The following is a 20,269-nucleotide window of genomic DNA, read 5'->3' on the forward strand; positions in this document are numbered from 1 at the left end:
GACCAAACTGAATGTGAAACCCAGGGTATGGGCTAGGGATAACAGTGGCATGTGACTAAGGAAAAAGAAGTGAGAAATATGGAAATAAGAGGGCTTTGGGGGGGCCATGTTGAACTTAAATGACTAGGTGCATGAAGTTAGGCAAAGAGGGACAATCCAAGGTTTTCATTTGGACATCAGGAAAGAAATCTACAATGGAGACATCTATGAGGCATTGGCATAAAGATTGTAGCTGAAATTGCGTTTGCAAACCACATTGCTCAGGGACAAATTACAGGGAGAAAGAGTAAACAAATGCAGCTTTGTGGAATGCTTATACAAAGCTGGAGGGAGAAAATGAAGGATCCTCCAACTGCTATCCAGAAGAGCACTTATGGAGGACAAGAATCAGGAGTGGAGACAGTCCTACAGTACAAGGAAGGACAAGACATAAAGAAGAACATGGCGGAGTGTCAGCTGATAAATCAAACAGTATGAGGATCTAGAGTAATGATGATTTCAGCTTCTGATAGTAAAATAATCTTGACTTGTGTCTACCATAGGCATGGACAGCAGAAGAGATGCTTGCCTGATATAAATATTTTCTTCTAGCTTTTGGCCTTCTGTATGATACCATATTTTCTGTTGTGTCATCCAATTTTTGAGGGTCTTCTTTAAAAATAAAATTTTCTCTGCTCTATCTGAATACTAACATTATCATAAAAGTGGATATTTGCCATTGCAATACATAACATACATTTTGATAATTTCTTCCATTTGTTTTGTTGGGTTTTTTTTAAACACTTGGAAGTGAATGAATTCAGACTTTCTGGAGGCAAAGGGGCTTCAATTTAGCTCAAACCCAAAGAAAGCTGTTTTGAAGATGCAAGGAATAAAATAGAATGCCAAGAGAAACAGAGCTGGGAATAATGGAGGAACAATTAATGTGAAGAGCTTATTGAATAAGTCCAATAGAATTTTCTTTTGTTTTGCTCAGGTGTTTTTTTTTCTTCACTTTCTTATGTCCAGCTCACAGTTGCCCTACAGCATCCCATGAGCCCCCTTTGCCCTGCTCTGAGCACAGCTACACCCTGCAATAATTAACCAGAATTTTTGAGATTGAGTAATATTAAAAACCCAATCAAATTCCCTTCTTTCAGTTCTTTTTTCTTCCAGACAGACCCATCAAAATCTCATCCACACTGTTTATTGAGTCTGAAGAACTTTGCTGCTCATAAAAGACACACTCACTGCCTTAGTCCATCAGTCTCAGCTTTGGTGTACTGCTTCTCTCTGGATTGGCAGGGGGCTGAAAGTGACATCAGTCCACAGGGCTTTAGATCTAATGCTCCTGTGTGCGTCAGGTAATCCAATTGAGTTCTTATATGTCGACGGACCCAGAGATTTATATTGAGCCACTTCGTAAAAGCTGACTCTTATTACCTGGCAGGTGAACTAAAAAAAAAAAAAAAAAAAGAAAAAAAGAAGAAAAGGAAAAAAAAAGAAAAGGAGGGAGTGTAAACAGCCTCAGCAGACATGACGTTGCCCTCAACTTCAAACCAGGGGCTGCTAGGCTTGGCTTGCAAGCAAGAGAAGGAACCTTACTGTTTACTTGCTTAGCCACTTGCCAGACCACACGGTGCTTAGTTACGAGACATAAACAAAGCAGTAGAAAGAGAGAAAGGAAGAAAGAGAAAGACAGAGAAGGAGAGAAGACAGAAGGAAAGAAAGAGAGAAAAAAACAAGAAAGAGAAGTCCAAGCAAGTATTGAATATGTTTAATGTGACACTTACAACTATGATGATCTAAACAATCAGTATTGGGCAAAAATATAGAAGATTTCAGACTATTCTGGATGCAGCATCTGTCCAACGTGTACAGGTAGGTTCTTACGTATTTCTCTTAATCTCATTATCAATTAAATAAGTATTAAAGCATTCATCTTCTTGGCTTTGTACAGCAGTATCTAATATTTACCCTGGGTTTTTTTACATTAAAGCTCATTTCATTTCTCTCAAGTCATTAGCTAATCCTGATTAGAAGGCTGCCTTCTTCTGGGGTTAGTAACATTCACCTATGACAGAATTTCACACATAAAAATTCAGAGTACCTCAGCCTATTTCTATTTTCTATTGAAGGCAAAGGAATAGAAGGCACTAAATTGCTACTGCTCTTATGGCAGGGATAAGTCTTCATTTGTATAACACCATTCACATGATTCTGGAAAACATGTTTAAGTACATTATTAATTCATGGATTTATACTGAGTACTATTATTTAGGAAACAGCACTGAACTGCAAACACCAGAAAGACATGTCTCTAGTGATTACAACCTGGGACTAAAGACTCTCAATTAAGAAATTGGTTTCCTAATTTCTTCTCTACTGCTCTCTACTGTGTTTTTAGGCAAGTCCCTGCATTACAGTTTGCAGTTTCTAAAATAAAAGCAGCCGTATTTTATGGAAGTTTTGGCATATGCTTTGTAAACATTAGTAATTTAGAAATTTTTAGATGGAAATTCCAGAGGAAAACAAATAATGGTAATTTACTATTTACATCTAAAGTGGATCACTGATGATAGCAAACCACATCATCCTCAGTGATGTGGTGAAAGAAGGCACTGAGAACTTCTCAGGTGATAGAGCCAGTCAGCATCAGAATTAGGATCAGAAGCTTTGGATATCTTGCTACTGCAAACAAAGGTATAACCGTGACACTTTCAGGACTCAAAAACTCTAGCTTTAGTGTACCAGTTTAACATATTAACAACAGGCAAACCACAGCAGCATTGACTACAGTAGGATTAGCTGCTTGAGAAGCTATGGAGAGGCTTTGGGAAACCTGGACAGTATAGGCTAAAACTTCATTTTTCTCTGGCACCTGAAGAAGCTAGAGTAAAGCCTGCTCCGGTGCTTTTACATGTGTTGTGGTGCTACCTTTTAACCTCAGCATCAGCACATCATTTGACTCTTCATTCCCAGCTCCTATGTCTGGAACAAGGCTGCCTCATTGCAGAGAATTACATAATGCCTAAGAAAGGAGATAAGCCAATCAAAATAAAAGAGAAATACTACTATGGTACTTGAGTTCTACTGTCCTACTATTTCTGGCACTGCAGCAGCAGACAGCATGTCTTTGAAGCTTCAATCTCTGAAGCACTGGAATGTAGATTGTGTATTAGATGTATCAGATTCAGTTCTAGGCCGCCAGCCCGTTATGCTTTTTTGTACAATGAGCTTTTAATGACAGGTACATGAGAAAAATAAAAGAATGGCAGTAGCTGTCTATCATAGATAGATATTCTATGAGGTCCTTGGCGTTTGACATCAGCCAGGGTGGAGGTGATAGGTCATATAAGCCTAGCAAGAACAAACATAGCACCACTTTCTTTTGAATGCAGTTATCCAGTGAGAAGTTTTTATACATTTCTACTGAAAGAACATATATTTGCAACCTGACTGCAGACTGTAATATTCTCCTCTGAAATTCACAGGTAGGTTCCCCTTGAAGTAAAGAGGAAATCGGAATTTAGCCCTGTAATTCTGATTCTGTAGGATGCTGTGTTCTTCTACATTTTCTTTTGGCATCAATAACATTTTGTGTCTTTGAGGAACAATGTCCATAGACCTTGTAATAAAGCCACGCCTTTTAACAGCCTTACCACTCAGTTCATGAAATTCACTACAGAGAGGCACATAACCACACTGCTCAGGAATGAGATTTCACCTCTCTCCTTCAAAGACTGGACTTTTTAAAAACTGGCCCAACCCATGAGAAGTTTGTGATTTCCTAGCAATGAAATATGGCTCTCTTCAGCAATGAAATTTTATCCCCCTTGAGTTCTGAATACTTTGCAATAATCTGGTTAATTCTCCTATTGATTAAAGTGCATGTTTCTAGAAAGGAAATAAAATAATTTACATAAGAAGGTGGAAAAATACTGTATAATGAAGGCTGTATCATTACAGCTATAATTTCTCTGGCATAATCTTTCTAAGGAAAAGTCATGCTTTAGCAACAAGGCAACTCCCTTATTGACTTGTCAGTGTTTACAGATTTGGCTCTGCCTGTCTACTTTATTTGAACAGAATTTTTTAACATCATTTTAAGTGTTTATTCAAATTATAAACCCATAAATTTCCACCCCATACTTCAGAGGGTTGAATTTCATACTTAATAAGATTCATCTCTCTGGTATGAGGAATACAGTGTATTCTCTCCAAAATTATAATAAGTGTACAATGAGTCAGAGTATGAAATTTGTACATGGAATATATGTAAATAAATCAGGTTATGATTTAAATTAATTTAAAACTAGATCTTTCAAAAAAATGCTCTTTTCAGTCTCTTCCAACTTTTCATGTAGCTAAAATTTATTGGTATTTTATGGACAAGCAGCACTGAAATATAGTAGGTTGTACTTAAGCAAAGTAATTAGTAATTATCCAGCTTTTTATCCAGTTATTATGCTTGTATTTCCAGGTAAAAAAAATGTTGTCATGAATGATAGCATGTATCAAGAACTGACTTTAAAGGGTTACGGTAGTGGCCCTAAGATGCATTATATACACAAGAAGTTCAGAGTTTAATTTAGACATTTAAAAAAGTCTAAAGTACACGGTGTGGGCACCTAATCTCCCCAGATACTTTCCTTTTTCGTTTCTCTAAAATATTCATACAGTTATGATTAAGATATTATATTACATTTATTTTCAATACAGTTTGTTCTGTATTTCCCCTAAGATTATCAGTAACAGTCATTAGTTTGGTGATAGCAACAACATTCCCTTAATTCAATTTTAACTACATTTTAATATATTTTGAGAATTTACTGTTTGAGAATTTACTTGGGTTTTCAATTTTAAATGTTATAGATGAATAGTGCCTATAAAGCCAATATATTTAGGTGTCATTTCTTAGTAAATAATTTCTATACTATATTTTTTATAAGCTTAATTTGTCTTATGGAAGAGTACTGTTCTTCAAAAATAAAATAAAACCTGAAGTATTAAACCAGAACTGTCATCAACACAACAGATGCAGTCAGACCCTATCCAAAGCTCACAATTACTGACTGATCATCTTCTTTCCTCTGTAGCCAATTTCATATTACAGTTTTGTGGACTGTTATGAATCAGATGCAAAACAAAACAGGTTTAGGGTTCTCACTGACAGACAGTTTGGTCCCAGCTTTCAGTGCTTCTTCAGTATCGCCTAACTACCTAGTCCTACGATTTTTTTTTAAAGAAGCAAACAACATGCAGTGTTGAGCAACAAAAGATTGTGATCCTCATGTGAAAATTGTTCATTTAAGAATATTTAAGTGTAGACACTCTTCACTGAGGCAGAATTATTTCACTGATCCCAACCTGTCTATAGAGACCCAGAATCAGTTTAATATGCATGTACTATGCAATAATCTTGTGCCTCTATAAAAAGCAAGCCCTATCTTCCCATTTCAATTAAGAAATGATTCTGTACATCAAATATTTAATCTGTATCCATACTAGGATAATTTTCAATTTCAAAACGTCTCTACGTTCACATTTATAACTATATAATATTTAAATGCATAAAGGAGATCAGTTAAGTATCTTCCTGGAGATACCACCTGCAGAACGCAGAGAGTTGATTCTGGCCCTGGTTCAGGTTAATGCCAATTGCTGTCCCTGCCACCATGGCTCAGGGAGGTCAGAGGCAGTGAGATTGATGCTAGCTGCATCTGTTCCTTCTCCACCTGTGACTACAGAAAGTGTTCTGCCTTCATCATGTCACATCAATGTACTGCTAGGCTTGGGACAGACTCTTTATAAATTCTGTAAATTTACTTTGGAATTATCACTGATGATTTCAAAACTGTACCTCAGTCCAAAAGTTAATATGGGCCCTACTTTTAATCCCCCTAATTTTGTATTCCAAGTTTGATTTATTGCACAGCAAGTCCTGAGATACACTGCAAGAACTTTTCTTAGGGTATTTGGGATACTTGATATTAAAAAAGCATTTGTCTTGCCTTTAGTCAGATATAATTTGTGTTTTAATTTACTTCTAGTCTTCAGTGAATTTTCAGTCCCTTTTGATGAAGTTGCTGAACTTTTGTGTCAACATGATGTAAAGATACAAATTCATCACTGGGCTACTCTTAAACATAAAGGACTTCAAAGCAACATGTTACTGTATGTTATTAATCATTGACGGGTGCAGCCACAGAGGAAAATCAAGGGATAGGATAGACAGACTGATTTTATCTAGGTCAAAGTCCTCACCTTGGTGTGTTCAGAAATTACATTACTTGATATGTTAATTAACCCATTGTCCAGCACCTTATGTCAAGTAAAAGGATGCTGACAAAACTGACATTTTTCCAGCTGCTTTTCATTCTAAAAGATCTTTAAGAATTAGCAAGTCTGTTTTGCTAATCTGTCTGCTATGGATCCCTTTTCAGCCCTTAAAATCAGTCTATTAGCCCTCCAACACCCTAGGAAAATGTCCCTTCAACTTCCTATCTTTCCTGGAACTTGATCAGCCTAGATTTGAAAACAGACTGCTCACATCTTGCAGAATAGCACCTGAGGTCCTCTGGCTAAGTTCCTTCTTCCAAAAGAGGTTTTTTTTCTCCCAGTTCATCTTCCTGCCACTGATACAAGAAGTTTTGCCTTTGGCTATACTTAAGCAGGATTGGGTACCCTTGGTTTTGGTCATTTATTTAAAGGAGGTAAAGGACTATCAGGCAGCACCTGAGGCCTATAGGGGACTGTTAGACATAGCTAAGAAATTGGAGTACAACACCTGAAAGGGATAGAAGGCTAAGAAAAATACTGTATCTAGAGAAAGTTGGCTAAAGACCATCTTTTTACAGACTTGTGTGTTGTTTTATTGGTGTGTCCTTCAATGCAGCACTAGAAGAAACAATTCCTGGTCTTAAAGTTGCCCTTGAAAGTGACCAATGGAGATTCAGATACTTCCACACAGTGTAGTGGTTAAATTAAGCAAAATCAGTATTAGCCAACTTCATGTGTCTTCATGTGCAGTGGGTTTACACCAGCTTATATGTACTGTTATGAGTAGACAACTTTTTCTGGATATAGTGGTGCAAATGGAAGAGGTTACACTCCAAGCCCCCCCCCCCACTTGCCTGTCAGTACAAGCCTACACTCATACTCTGCTAGTGAGGTTAGTGGCTGAGGCTAGCAACCTCTCAGATCTGTCAGAGGACCTACTTGTGTTGCCTCTCTCTGACTCACTCATGTCAAAATCAGTCATCTCTAGTAGAGGGGCTGTGATGGGCATTTATGTCCAAACCATAAAGAGGCAATACACCTTTCTCAGACGCAACTGCTTACAAAATCTACGTCTGTTTACACCCTTCAGCAATTCAAAAGCTGGTTAAGTTTCCAGCTAGGTATTTTGCAATATACAGATAGAGTAATGAAGCAGAACTGGATGTTCAGTCAGAAGAAAGACAAGACCTCTGCAAGAACAGCTTCCAGGCAGGAAAAATTGAAAGCCATTTCTGGTTTGACAGAAGCCTTTCCAGTTCACAGAATGCTTGGTTCTTACCCAAGGTTAATCCTTTGTTGTTGTTGTTGTTGTTGTTATGTTTTTAAATAAACTTTTTGCCAAATTTCTAATTTCCGGTTGTTCTTCAGGATGCCCAAATGGGGCAAATCTGTTCTTGCTTCATGCCTTTAAAAGTTGACCAGAAACAAACTTGACACCATATTTTCAAAACCTAAACATGGTTTCTCCTTCCTCACCATCTTATTCGCTGCTGTGTCCTATGATCTCCCTTTTTAATCTGTTTTTTCAGCATCATCCAGGCAATGGATTAAGACTGATGCTATAGAAACTGATTCTACAGCTGAACCAACTCCCCAGTAAACTCCCTCTGATAGGCATGCATGAAAAGGGCTGTCATTTAGTTAGGAGTCCAGATGCCCTGTTCCTCTTGAGGATTTTTAATTCACATGACTGTGTTTGATAAGGGAAGGTCAGTTTCCCTACAAAGTAATAGTTTTTAGCTCTTTTGTTGTCTTCATACAGTCAACAAAGCAGCAAAAGTAAAAATGAAGGTTGACAAAAGCCAAGTTGCTCCCTTACATTTTACTAAATAAGATTGCCAAATCTAATAAAGTCAAACTGCACGTAAAGTGACCCTGGCATATGAAATTACTAATGCGTGGTTGTTATTAAGTGTTAAATTCAGATGCAAAGCTGTAGTTCATTACCTTTTACAATCAATTCAATTTCTTTCATTGACCCTAGATTTCAATGACTGTTTGGACGAAAGCTTGCACATATGATAAAACAAAATGTACCAAAATAGAATAAAATAATTTAGAAAGAAATGTGATAAATAGGTGGATATTTGTGGCAAAATGATGGCTTATCCTCACCTCAGTGTACCTTTCATATCTATGCAAGAAGAGTAGATTAAATTCTTCCAGGGGAAAATCTATTTGCTTGAGACAGTCCATGTAATGAATGAACATGTTGCAAAGATAGAATGGGGAGGATATTTTAGGCTAATTTGCCTATTTGGATGGCACTACCTTCTTCCACAGAAGTCAGCAGAAGATTTGTCTTTGACCTCAGAGCACGAATTGGCACTGAAAGCCCATTGCTACTTTTTCCGGGCACAAAAACGTTAACCTCTGTATCCTGGCCGAACTCCAAAGTGGGTGATTACATTCCGCTGCTCTAATTTTTCCCTGCAGGCTCAACTAGATCTAGCATCATTTCCTGATGTGTAGTGTTACTGCGAACAATCAAGTCCCTTTTTGCAAGGTTATTGTTAACTTTCCTCCTTGCCTCCTAGTTTGTCTGCTTTGCCTTATCAGTTATAGCTTGTTTGAAGGTCAGAACTGTTTGGTTCTGGATCACAGCTTTTATTAAATTGAGGGACTATGAATATGTGCAGTGCTACAATGATAACAACATCTTTATATCACTTTTACTCTCATATCATATACATAGCATAGCCTGGCTATAAGTGGAAATGAAATGTATTTTTTTCCCCAAGCACTCACAGTTATATTTTTGTCAAATATCATGTCATGTTGGTCTTGAAAACCAAAAGTCAAAAACACAGCCCAAAATTACAGGGCATTCTGAGTGTGTTTAAAAATCAATTGACAATTTGCTTGTAAAATAACACATTGCTTAACTCTACATTGCATTAAAGCAATAATTTATTACACTTTAAAGAGATTATGATTTCCATGGCCATACAATGTAATAATTTTTTTAAGAAGTTTGCACATCATTGCTAGCAGAATTCATTTAATTCATACTTAGTATTGATCTGAGACATTACTTTTACTCTTAGAAAAAACATTCACTACAAATGTTAAGCAGCTCTGGTGTAACTGCTGATTTCACTTTGGCTTTATAAAGTTGTAACACTTGCACTCTGGATAGTTGCTTATTGAGTAACTTAAGCTAGTCAGAAATGTCAGCACTGAAATCACTTGGTATAAGCACTTCTATCTAAAATAGAGGATGCAGCGCTCCTTCCTCCAGCACAGTCTCAAATAAAACAGCACTAAGTACAGTCTGGTGGATTACCCATATGGAGAAGTCACACAGATTCTAGCTCTGGGGACGTGAATTGATTGCTTAGTCCCAGTACCACAGGGTTAAGTGAAATGCTATCACAGTAACTTACTATTAAGAGAAATGGTGATGGCTTAGATTAAGAAGATTTGTCTGTCTCTTCTAATTAAGGTTAGGTTCTTAAGAAGCTTTACTATCCTTTGAAGCTACAGAGACTAAAATTAGGACTCTGGTTCTGTTTAAAATGTCACTAGGTCGGTCCATAATCCCGTAGGGATTGCAGCAAGGGATCATTCTTTCAATGTTGTGATTCCTTGTTTGGAAGCTAGTGAGCCAGGACAAGACCCCATGAATCAAAGTCTGAGTAGTTTATTAATCAGCAACAAGTGGGGCCTGCAGAACATCGTAATGCTCTTGCAGTGACCTGAAGACTGCATAATAAACGGGAAGCTGGCAAAGAAATCAGCTGTAAGACACAGTAAATTCTATTGCAGGCAAAGAGCAAATGGTAGCATTAAGTGGGCTGTGCACAGAGGGTGAAGAAATGGTTAGAGGGGAAGATCTGTTTTCGGGCTGTAAGTGAAGTCATTTTATAGTGGCGTTTATAAACCTATACATGACAATAGCATCCTAGGGTCTAGTGTCCTCACTTGGTGGTCTACAGACAATGTCAAAACCTCAAAGCAATAGATGGATCACTTCCAACTTTTCTCATTATGCCCCTATTTACACAGCATACAATGAACCTATGGAGCTCACTGTTACAGGGTAGTAACAGCAAAAGTGTAAATTAAGTTCAAAAATTTTTAGAAAATGTTAAGCTTGGATTCAAGTTTTCCTTACAGATGTGTAGACCTAGAGCAGCTCTGCCTAGATTAGCAAATTGCAGAAATGTAAAACTGGTGAAATAGAAAAATCAGACCCATTTATGAAGAACAAATCCTTCTTTGACAATATTTAGTATGATAAAACATTCGGAGAAAAAGAAACCTTGATACTTCAAGTCACAAGTCAGTTTCTAGTTGGCTGGGATTAGGAAAGTACTTTTCCAATAGGTAAAACATTAAATTATGATTCACTACAGGATGCCTTTCTCTAAATGATCTGATGCTGCGCTGCAGCTGAGACAAAACAGGGAGTGTGTGGACCAACATTCTTCTGCAGTATGCCAGGTCTTACATACCTGTCAGATAAGACAGTGTGCTGGGAGCCACTAAATTGCTATTCAGCAGCTCACAGAGGGAATCATCTTCTAATTTGGTTTAGTGAAACAAAGCAAGTTTATATGTATATTGGTATGGATGAACTGCAGGTTCTGAGTCTCAGGTATCTGACCAAGAAAAATCTCTCATCAATGAATTCAGTAAGAGTCTACAAAGCTTTTACTGATCAATCTGCTGAGCAATGAATGAAACTCAATTGCTCTGTTGGACTGTGTTTATAAACCTTTCATGTTACAGTGCATCTCTTTTGTTTTGCTGTTCTTTTTCTCTTAGATTAACTCTGTCATGTTTTTATAAAGAAGAGCATCCAATTAAGCAGCAAAATCAATGCTCTACCATTCAGATAACCACTCACAAAGTCTGAACAGTACATATTAATGAAGAATCTCCTGAGTAAAAACTATTTTCCCCACAGAATCTTGTGATTGGTTTCGAATGATGAGAAAAAGGGCTCAAAAAGATTACAGGAAGTCACTTAGTTCAGTCCCCTTTATTTACTCTTACTCAGATTAAGATAGGGATGAACGATACCTACCTTTTGTGAACAAAGAAGCAGGGTGGTTCATAAAATATTTCTTATTGTGAGAGAAGGGTACAGTTGTAATTAGCATGGCTTGCTTTGAGCAATTCAGTCTACTTTAGAGTGTCCAAAATCTGGTTTCTACTGCAGCAGGCATGAGCAGTTCTTGTGTGACACTGGCCGAGGTCCTGTGGGCAAAAGGAAGCCCTCTGGAGGAAGAAGAAATATGGGCACTATTGTACCTGGCCACAGTGCAGCTTCTGGAGGACCTTCACAAAGGTGAGGTGAAAAGTATCTTCTTATAGTCCTTACGGTTGGAAATTAAATCTTGAGTTATTTTAGCTCTTTTGAGGGTTTGGGGTTTTTTTGAGACAAAAAGCACTAATGGCAATAATAGCATATTGCTAATAAAAATGAGAAATCTTTCAGTGCTGCTGGGATTACATGCAGACTGCTCTGCCTACATAAGAGATCTTCACACAGGGCTTTTTTTTTTTTTCCAAATTACACATCAGATCTTAATTCATCTACGTACAACTATACCTGGTGTAACAGGACAGAAGAGTCCTTCCTAAAGTCTGAATAACATACACACAAGAAGTGCAGTGCCAGCTAGGATCATGTCCTTCATGTACTGACAGTGCAGGACAGGCAAATCCACATGGCTCCTCATTCAGCTAGTAAGAGACTTTTATCCTGGATGATAATAATGTGACTTATCATAATGGCTAGGCAAGCCATCATGATGAATGCCTGCCAAGCAGGCCAGCTGTACAACAGAGCACAGCTGAGCAACCTGTCACATTTTGAGAACTGTTTATGACAACAGATATTCCTTTTGAGGGGAGAATGGATGAGATGTGTTCTTACCTCATGAGCATGTAGAATCAAAATACAAAATACTGAAAACAATTGATATATAACTTCTCCTATAGCTGGAGGGGTAAACTTTTACTACCAACTAGTTTTTAATGGACTGGAACACTATAGCAGGTTGACTATACCATCAGTTCTCTATTATCTAGTGTAACAAGAGGATAGAACAGCTCAGACAAGACAGGTACCAGGAATGTGCAAAGGAGTGCAGCGCAGATATACCCACCTGGATAGATTCAGCTCAGCTTATTAACTCAGTGCCAGACACTAAGCTGACACTACGCTCCCCCGATCTCTTGTTTAAAAAGGGGAAAAAAAAAAAAAAAAAAAAAAAAAAGACAAGACTTGTTGGATGCCTGTTGAATTGAGATAATCAGCCTATATTCCCTATGCTGCACCAGATAAATTTACGGTATTATGATCAGAAGATGAAGAGTAAAACAAGAGGAAGTAGGGATGTAGGACCAAGCTGATCTATAGGTCAAGTGCAAGGCTGCTCAAACATGTCTTTAGAGAGCTCAAGTCCGGAAGTGATGCCAAGTTGGACTCATTCTGAAGCTGAATCCCCAGTGCTCCAGTTTCTTAGAGGGCAGCAAAGGTGAACTGCCTCTGCATAGCATCATCCCAGTTGACTAAGACATATCTCTGGCTCCACATCTCTTAATTACAGTTATATTGCTTCTGGAATCGACCTCTTCTCAGGGCTAGTACTGCTGCGTTTGTGCTGCACCGTGCTTGATGTAATAAATCCTGCTAGAACTGGTGATGGTCAGCACTACTTGCTATAGCAATATTTCCAATGTTTTTGCGCACTGACTGGTTAGGCAGGTATGCTCACTGTTGGCTGGCCAACATTACAGAAGGCCAGGTAATCTTTGTCGAGGCTAAAGTACAAGCTGGCTACCTGTTTCTAAACCAGAAAAATTTCCAAGCATGTGCTAGTTGTATTTGCTCACAATACTAGAGAAAATGGAGAAGGAGCAAAAGAGAAGGCTAGCTGATGATTTTAAGACCTTTAATTTTGTAAAGAAGTAAATGCCACAACTGTTGCAAATACCAGTGAGTATTGATTCTCTGGGTCCTCTGGCTGTACCAACCTCCTAGGTGTACATGAGTTCCCAGCTTAACATTTTACCCATTTTTACCATCCATTTTCCTGGGGTAAAGGTCACCATGCATAAGAACTAAGTAGCCATTTTTTAATATATAATTTTTAAATGCTAAAATACCAGAGCATTTAGGGCATGTTTCTGAGCTCTTCTCCTATGAAGATCTGAATGGTCTCTGTTCTCATGGTTTAGGCTGAAGAGAGTGGTTCAACAGCCAACACTTCTTTTTTTTTTTTTTTAAATTACCTATATTTCCAGGAACCCTATATCTAAATATTGCCATAGTTAATGCAGCTTTTCCTCTTTCTAAAGTAAACAGATTGATCTTAGATGCTTTTTGTCATGTCTTTTTAATGAATATTTTAATGAAATCACTTGGATGTCTTTGGTGAAATTCACTTAACGTACGTATGCAAGTGCGGTGTGTTTGCAGAAGACTGCACATCCTCATCCTTCCACTCTTGCTTCGGACCACTGGGACTGACCTCAGTGGATCTCTGCAGTGGTATTTTTTAAGAGCACCCAGCCCTTTACAAGAAGAATCCAGTCCATTACTGACATACCTTCAAATACAACTTTTCAGGGAACAGCAAGGGCAAGCTGTTCCCTAAGGGACAGGGAGCCCAGATCCAAGCATGGTTACAAGGGTGGCAGGGCAGGGGCTGTGCCAGCCAGGGCCCTATCCCACAGTACCCAAGTAAGGCGATTAGGGCAGGTCTGGGGTTGACAGCTGAGAATCCAGACCACCACACAAGTTTGCGGTGACAAGGCAGGTCTGAGGCCAAGCTGGGAAGCTGTGTCAGAATCAGGTCTGGTGTGGGCAACCAGGGTCAGACAGCCTAGCAATCACCAGGCAAGTCCACAGTGACAAGGCAAGTCTAAGGACAGGCTGGGAAGTCAGTCTGTGTGTCAGGATCAATGAGGTCCACAGTCAGGCAAGGCATGGCTGTGGCTGAGCTGGAGACAGGCACTCCTACACCATACATTAGGCAGGGACTCAAGGCCCCAGGCTGAGCTTAACTGGAGCCTGGGATTATGGCCAGAGATAGGGGGTAGGTCCCAAGTGAAGCTGGTCAGGGCCATTAAGGCCTAGTAGTGTCCTCAGGACCTTGTCAGGTTTAGGAGTCTACATTTATCATTTTAAACCACTTTTGTTTGAAACATCGCCTCTCTTTTAACAGAAATGACACGCAGACAGAAAGACTGAATGTGAATAATGCTAAAATATCATGGCTGTTCACATTACTGGTAGAATCTAGTCTAAGTTTTAGTTTGGATAGTTTTCATATTTGCATTCTGGTAAAAAAAAACCCAAAAGTTCAGGTTAGTTGGAAATGATGCTTCCACTTAAAAGCTTCGTAGGTTATAGCACTGGGACTTGGGAAGTTTGTTTCTACTGCTACCTCAGTTTCTGTTGACTGACACAGTGTAGTCATCAAAGCCGGGCTCTGCATCAGTTTCTTCATCTGTACAATGGAAATAAAAAGATACTGACTCCTGGCACTGACTTTCTGGCAAAGTAACTTGGCTTTGCTAGATAGAATACAGAGAAAGAGAGGTTACTAAAATGCAGAGCTGACTGACCATAAGCAGCAGGAAGAACAAAAAAATACTGCCACAGAGAAGAGATTTGTACCATGGACATGTAACTTAATGGAAGCTAACTTAAAGTCTTTTGCAAATGCCAGCTTCAAAGTATTCATGCTTTATTGGAAGGAGTGTTCTACTCTTCTGATGTTCTCTTGTGTTCTGCTTAAAAAGATCTACCAAAAATGTCAAGATCTCCAGAATCTGCACATGGTATGTAATGCTGTCTTGCCTTAGGCTTCAGAAATCCACTGGAATCAATATATTGTTTATATGTGTGAAATTATGTGAGAAGGAAATCAAGTCTTTAACCATCACTGAATTCCAGCTGACAAAATCAGCCAGGCATAAATGAGTATGATTCCACTGACTTCTGGGTACATCTCCAGGAAACTTCTGTGATGGGTTTGGCTATGCCGGTGAGATGCCAGCAATATGATTTTCTGAGCACAGTGAATTCAACATTAAGAACTCCATTATCTTCTTCAACATTTTTCAGACCCTGCCATCTGTATGATTTGTCCATGGTCAGTACTACTGTCTACTGAAGGAAATTTGTCCTTCCAAAACAATGCATCTCAGGTGGAAGCTGTCCCTTTCAGTGCACCAGAATTGCTCCACAGGCAAAGTAAAAACCAGCGCATCGGACTAACAAAGGTGAGGTATATTACAAAATAAATCTCGACAGTACCTCATGAAGACAAACTTGTGGGTTTTAATGCAGCATATCAGGTATCTACTGTCAAACTCCATTTCTAATAACACTAAACAAATTAGGCTACAGTTAGGAAGATTTACATGTGTCTTGCAGCTTGCCATTAGATTAGCATGCATGTCAACATCAAAATCAGTTTTGAACATCAGTCTGCAAGGTCTGCAAAAATGTATTTTTGTAAAGGCCCACAGAAAGGAAAAATATTTCTATGAACATGGTGTTTGACCCGATATGGTAATTGTAGTCCCAGAAGCAGCAGAACTGCAGTATCTATACAATCAGAGAGTGGAAGCACTCCCAGGAAATCAGAAATATGTTCAGCTTTGTTAACAATTTACTTTTCTTCTCCCTGCCAAATAAGTCTGTCTGGCAAGAGAGTAAGATACAACACTCAGGTACCTAAAAGTTTTAAATACCACCAGGACCACATCAGTGCATACTTCCCTTAGGCAGAACACAGTGGTTTCAGACTCCCACATAACTGATCACTTAGACGCTATGCAGAAATATGAAGCCTTGGAATGGATGGCCCTTACTCCAGTAATCCTCTTCCTGGACGCGACTGCTAGTCAGTCCCACAGGCAGGGGAGACCTTTAATTGCCAATGGGAAAGCTTCAAAACTAAGAAAGGAGCTCAAATTTCTTTTCCTACTCATGGCATCATTGGATAGAAGGCAGTCTGGCTCAGCCCCTCAAGCTGAACAATACTCATTGCATGCCATCTAGTCAATAAGCCAAGAGTCACTGTTGTATTTTTATATATGTTTCCTCTTGTCTAGTTTTTAGAAAAATGACCTGTTTGGCTTCTGCCATTTTGTGACCAAAGACACAAAAAGATGGTGTCTCTAGTATGAGGCTTTTCTGTATTTAATGTTGACTTCATAAAGGGTTTCCTCTTCTGTTTTGACAGATGTTGGTGTATTCCTTAGGAATGACCCTCTATTGGTCAGCAGACTACCAGGTTCCTCCAAACCAGGCCAGTAACACAAACATTTTTCGTTTCTTTCATTCTGTCTTATATTGGTAGGTTCAAAGACAGAGAGGCATAATCTGAAGTCTCAGTAAGAGGGGCTTTATGTTTTGGACCACTAGAAAGAATTGGAAAGCTTGTGTCAAGGTCCAGACTTCACCAAAAATACCAGTTCATCCAAATGAGGAATTTAGTTAGGCCTCATCTTTACTTCCCTTTTTTTTTTCTTTTTTTTTTTTTCTTTTTCTTCAAAACCCAGAATTGTTCCCATTAAGATGAATTGTACCTTGCTTTTAAGAGTGAAGATTATTTAATCCAAGACTGTAATAAGGAACAGGCTGCCCAGGGAAGGGGTTGAGTCACCATTCCTGACATGTAGATGTGGCACTTAGGGACATGGTTTAGTGGTGGACTTGGCAGTGTTAGGTTTACGGTTGGACTCGATGATCTTAAAGGTCTTTTCCAACCTAAATGATTGTATGATTCTAAGACACGAAGGGCTAAAAGAAAAACATCATGTTGGCATGATCGTGGTGCTGTGCACATTTATGTGCTTTTTCAAAGAATGGGATGCTGGAATAAAACTAAATGACTCTCCTTACTTCTGAGCAAATTCTACCAGCATCTCTGCTAGCTGAAATTTTGCATTTATTGCTTACCCAGAATACTTTCAAAGATTTGTAGCACACATTTTGCTTCATTTCTATATCCATGCCTTTGATTGCATGTTTTTGGAGAGCACAAGCTTTTAGTAGATTTAACCCCCCTTTCATGGGTATACATGGTCTAAGAGAAAAGGCTCTATAAGCTAAATGACTCTAAAATTCAAGTATCTGGTCTCTATGGCAACAGTTTTGGCTGCTATAACTCCTCACCTTTTTGAAGCTAATGCTGCCACATGTCTTACTTGCATGAATCTTTAAGATTCACAGTCTAATTAGCAAAGCTGTGGAGCAGATTGAGCCATTGTCTGTCACCAAGAAGCCCCTATACAGGCTGATGACCCTCCTTTAAGGGCCAGTTCCCTCCAAGGCTATCCTGGATCCCATTAGAGACTCTATTTAGTGCTGTTATGCTGCCTGTAGGGAATTTTCCCAAAGTCTAAAGGTATTCAGTGCCCATTTCTCACCCAGTGTGAAAGGCTTACAGACATTCCTGGTCCCAGTTTATACAGGATTTCAGACCACTGGGAGATGTCATTTAACAGTACCTCCATTTTGACTCAGTCTCTCCAGCTGAGTGACCAACTACACACTCTCTTGCTGACACTATGTGAAGATCTGCCACATAAAAGACTTTCTCCTGAATCAATTCTGGAAGCATGTGAGGCATATCAGAAGGAATCTGCTTCCTTACCAGCAGATGTCTACATAAAGAAAATGGTCCAGTTTGCTGTGGGAAGTGTCAGTGAGGTAGGTACTACTTTCATACTCTAATCATCTCCTTTGGTGAGAAAGGGGAGCAGCAACATGGGATACAGGTGAGCAACTGCCTGAAATCAATGCTTGTATGAATTAAGGAAGTGAGATTTGGTTCTAGACTTCTAAGCAGGAAATTGAGTGGGCATGTGTACAAGCAAATGAGGCAATGAAGCCATCTCTCACACCACTTCTGGGAAATTATACAAACCCAGCTTTTGCGCTTACAGTATCTTCATTTCTTTGGTTAATACTGAAAATTGTAACCTTTACAGAGACTTCATATTGGCCAAAGGAATGGACTTTACACAAAAGAAAAGATTTCCCCATTGCCACTCTGGTTTCAGACTTTCTTTGTGAAATTCAAAGAAATCACATTTACATCATATTGAGAATTTCATTCATTGTCCTTCAGTGGAACTGAACATTTGCTGTGCAATCAAGCCTGACCACGTGAAGTCTTTAATACATGAGCACCTGAGTCTTTTTCAAGATTTGAAATATCAACAAACATTTTTTGTTGACAAGTTGAATGAAACTGGAAGAAAACACACTGCAAATACTTTTTTCTGTTTTCAACTAGTATTCATTACCATTTTTAGATGACCTTTTCCCTTGCACCCTGTTATTCTATTTCCCACTGTAACAGTGTCCCCTCTTAAACACTGCTAGCATGAGAGCATGAAGCCATCAAAACTCAATCCTGCTTTGTGTTAATCTGAGAAGATGAAGTTGCTTATACCAAGCAAATCAGCAGTCTCTGACAAGCAGAGGGCAAGGGTCACTTCAGTATGAGAGTCTGAAGTCCACATATCATATGACATTGACTTGCAGTACTACTGTCTTCTAGGCAGAGCGGGTAGTCACCGAAGACAGCACAGCCTCTCAGCTTAACAGAAGTCACGTGATAAGGAAAAGACTGCATGAGAAAATATCGGACACCTCACCGCTGTCCTCCCAGATGAATTTTCACCAAGGTAAAGAAAGACTTATAATCTGAACTATCTCATAAGGATACAGCCAGCCTTTTCTGAGTCTTTCCCAAGCTAGGTGAATTGTTTAATTTCATGCTGTAGTGATTACATGTAGTGTTGGATAGGATATTTACTGCTTTACATATAAATGACCTCATAATGGAAAGACTCAGGCAAGTCAGCAAGGTTTCTGCTCCTTATTTCCTCAAAGGACAGTAGTCTGAGGGCTGTTAAGCAATGATAACAAATCAGCTTGCACAGATTTGACTCTTCAACCACTTTGCATAAAACCTGTGCATATTAAAAAAAAAAAAAAACAATTTTCAAAACTGCTTTTGTACTTTGTATACTCCAGTGTATTTTTGAAGGTAAAGAGTGGGATTCTGTGAAGTTATCCTCTTGCCATTAAGGAATATATATTCATCCTTCCTATTTGATTACTCAAGCAAAGTTTTATGGTTTCTTTTCTATTTTAGTTTTGTTTTTCTATTCAAGAGATGTTTTATAAATTCACACATGGATTGCTGGAGTGATTTCAAGACACAAGGCCAAATCCTGCTCACTATATAAATAAACCAGCATACACTAATTTCACATTTCCTTTGACTAAGATCAAGATTTTATTATCCCTCAGAGTAATTCTCTGACTGTAACTAAGTGTGGACTTCAGGGTCAGATAGTTCTTTTTTCTAATCTCTTTATTGTACAGTTCACTTCAACAGAAGTCTCTGATTTTGGGGCAAGGGGAAGTTTGGCCCAAGCTATGCAGGGTTTTTTTGAATATGCTCAACATTAGGCATATGAACAATCCAATTCCTATTCAGCAAATCACATATACGTTCCATTAACTTCAGCTAGAATTAAACACATGCTTAAATACCTGTGGAATATTTCTATTAGGTATTACTGGTCGTAAGAAAAGGAGATTCTTTTGAAAACATACAGAAAAACCACCCCTCAAATTGTGTTGGCTCACGCACTTATTCAAAAACTGAGCTTATAGATTCACACTTGCATAAGCTGGTGAAAACTATGCTGCTTCCAAAAGGGATGGTCCCATCTTCAACTCCGTATTAGCCACAAATTCCTGCCATTTCCCTTCTACTGGATCTAGTGATTATGTATGTGGGGTGATCTCTGTGTTTTCTAGGGATTCAGGTCACATGGCTTATACTTGCTGAAGGACTTCAATGAAACAGGGTGTTCATTACATTAAGAACATGTGAGCCACACTTTTCAAGGCAGCATTTCATTTCTTTCCTTTTTTTTTTAATTAAAAATGATCACCTTCAAAGCCTCTAGAAAAAGACAGGAGACAAAGCAACCAAAGTAAAGTTAGGGT

The 20,269-nt window shown here is 38.7% G+C and overlaps 1 protein-coding gene across 6 annotated transcripts in view; it reads left to right on the forward strand.

Annotated features, from left to right (window-relative positions):
* The first annotated feature begins 1,409 nt into the window (after positions 1-1,409).
* The window catches only part of FRMPD2 (FERM and PDZ domain containing 2), a 78,094-nt gene continuing 59,234 nt past the window's right edge, over positions 1,410-20,269 (forward strand). For 5 of the 6 annotated variants that reach the window (XM_030030467.2, XM_030030471.2, XM_030030470.2 and 2 more), the window contains exons 1-6: positions 1,410-1,860; positions 11,429-11,557; positions 15,350-15,507; positions 16,476-16,541; positions 17,762-17,947; positions 18,804-18,930. In XM_030030467.2, coding sequence (XP_029886327.1) covers positions 11,434-11,557; positions 15,350-15,507; positions 16,476-16,541; positions 17,762-17,947; positions 18,804-18,930 — 661 coding nt within the window. In that variant the 5' untranslated portion in view covers positions 1,410-1,860; positions 11,429-11,433. The remainder of the gene's footprint in view (positions 1,861-11,428; positions 11,558-15,349; positions 15,508-16,475; positions 16,542-17,761; positions 17,948-18,803; positions 18,931-20,269) is intronic. The other variant, XM_030030469.2, reaches the window with a different exon arrangement.

The sequence above is a fragment of the Aquila chrysaetos genome, chromosome 11 (assembly GCF_900496995.4).
Source record: "Aquila chrysaetos chrysaetos chromosome 11, bAquChr1.4, whole genome shotgun sequence".
Taxonomy (NCBI): Eukaryota; Metazoa; Chordata; class Aves; order Accipitriformes; family Accipitridae; genus Aquila; species Aquila chrysaetos.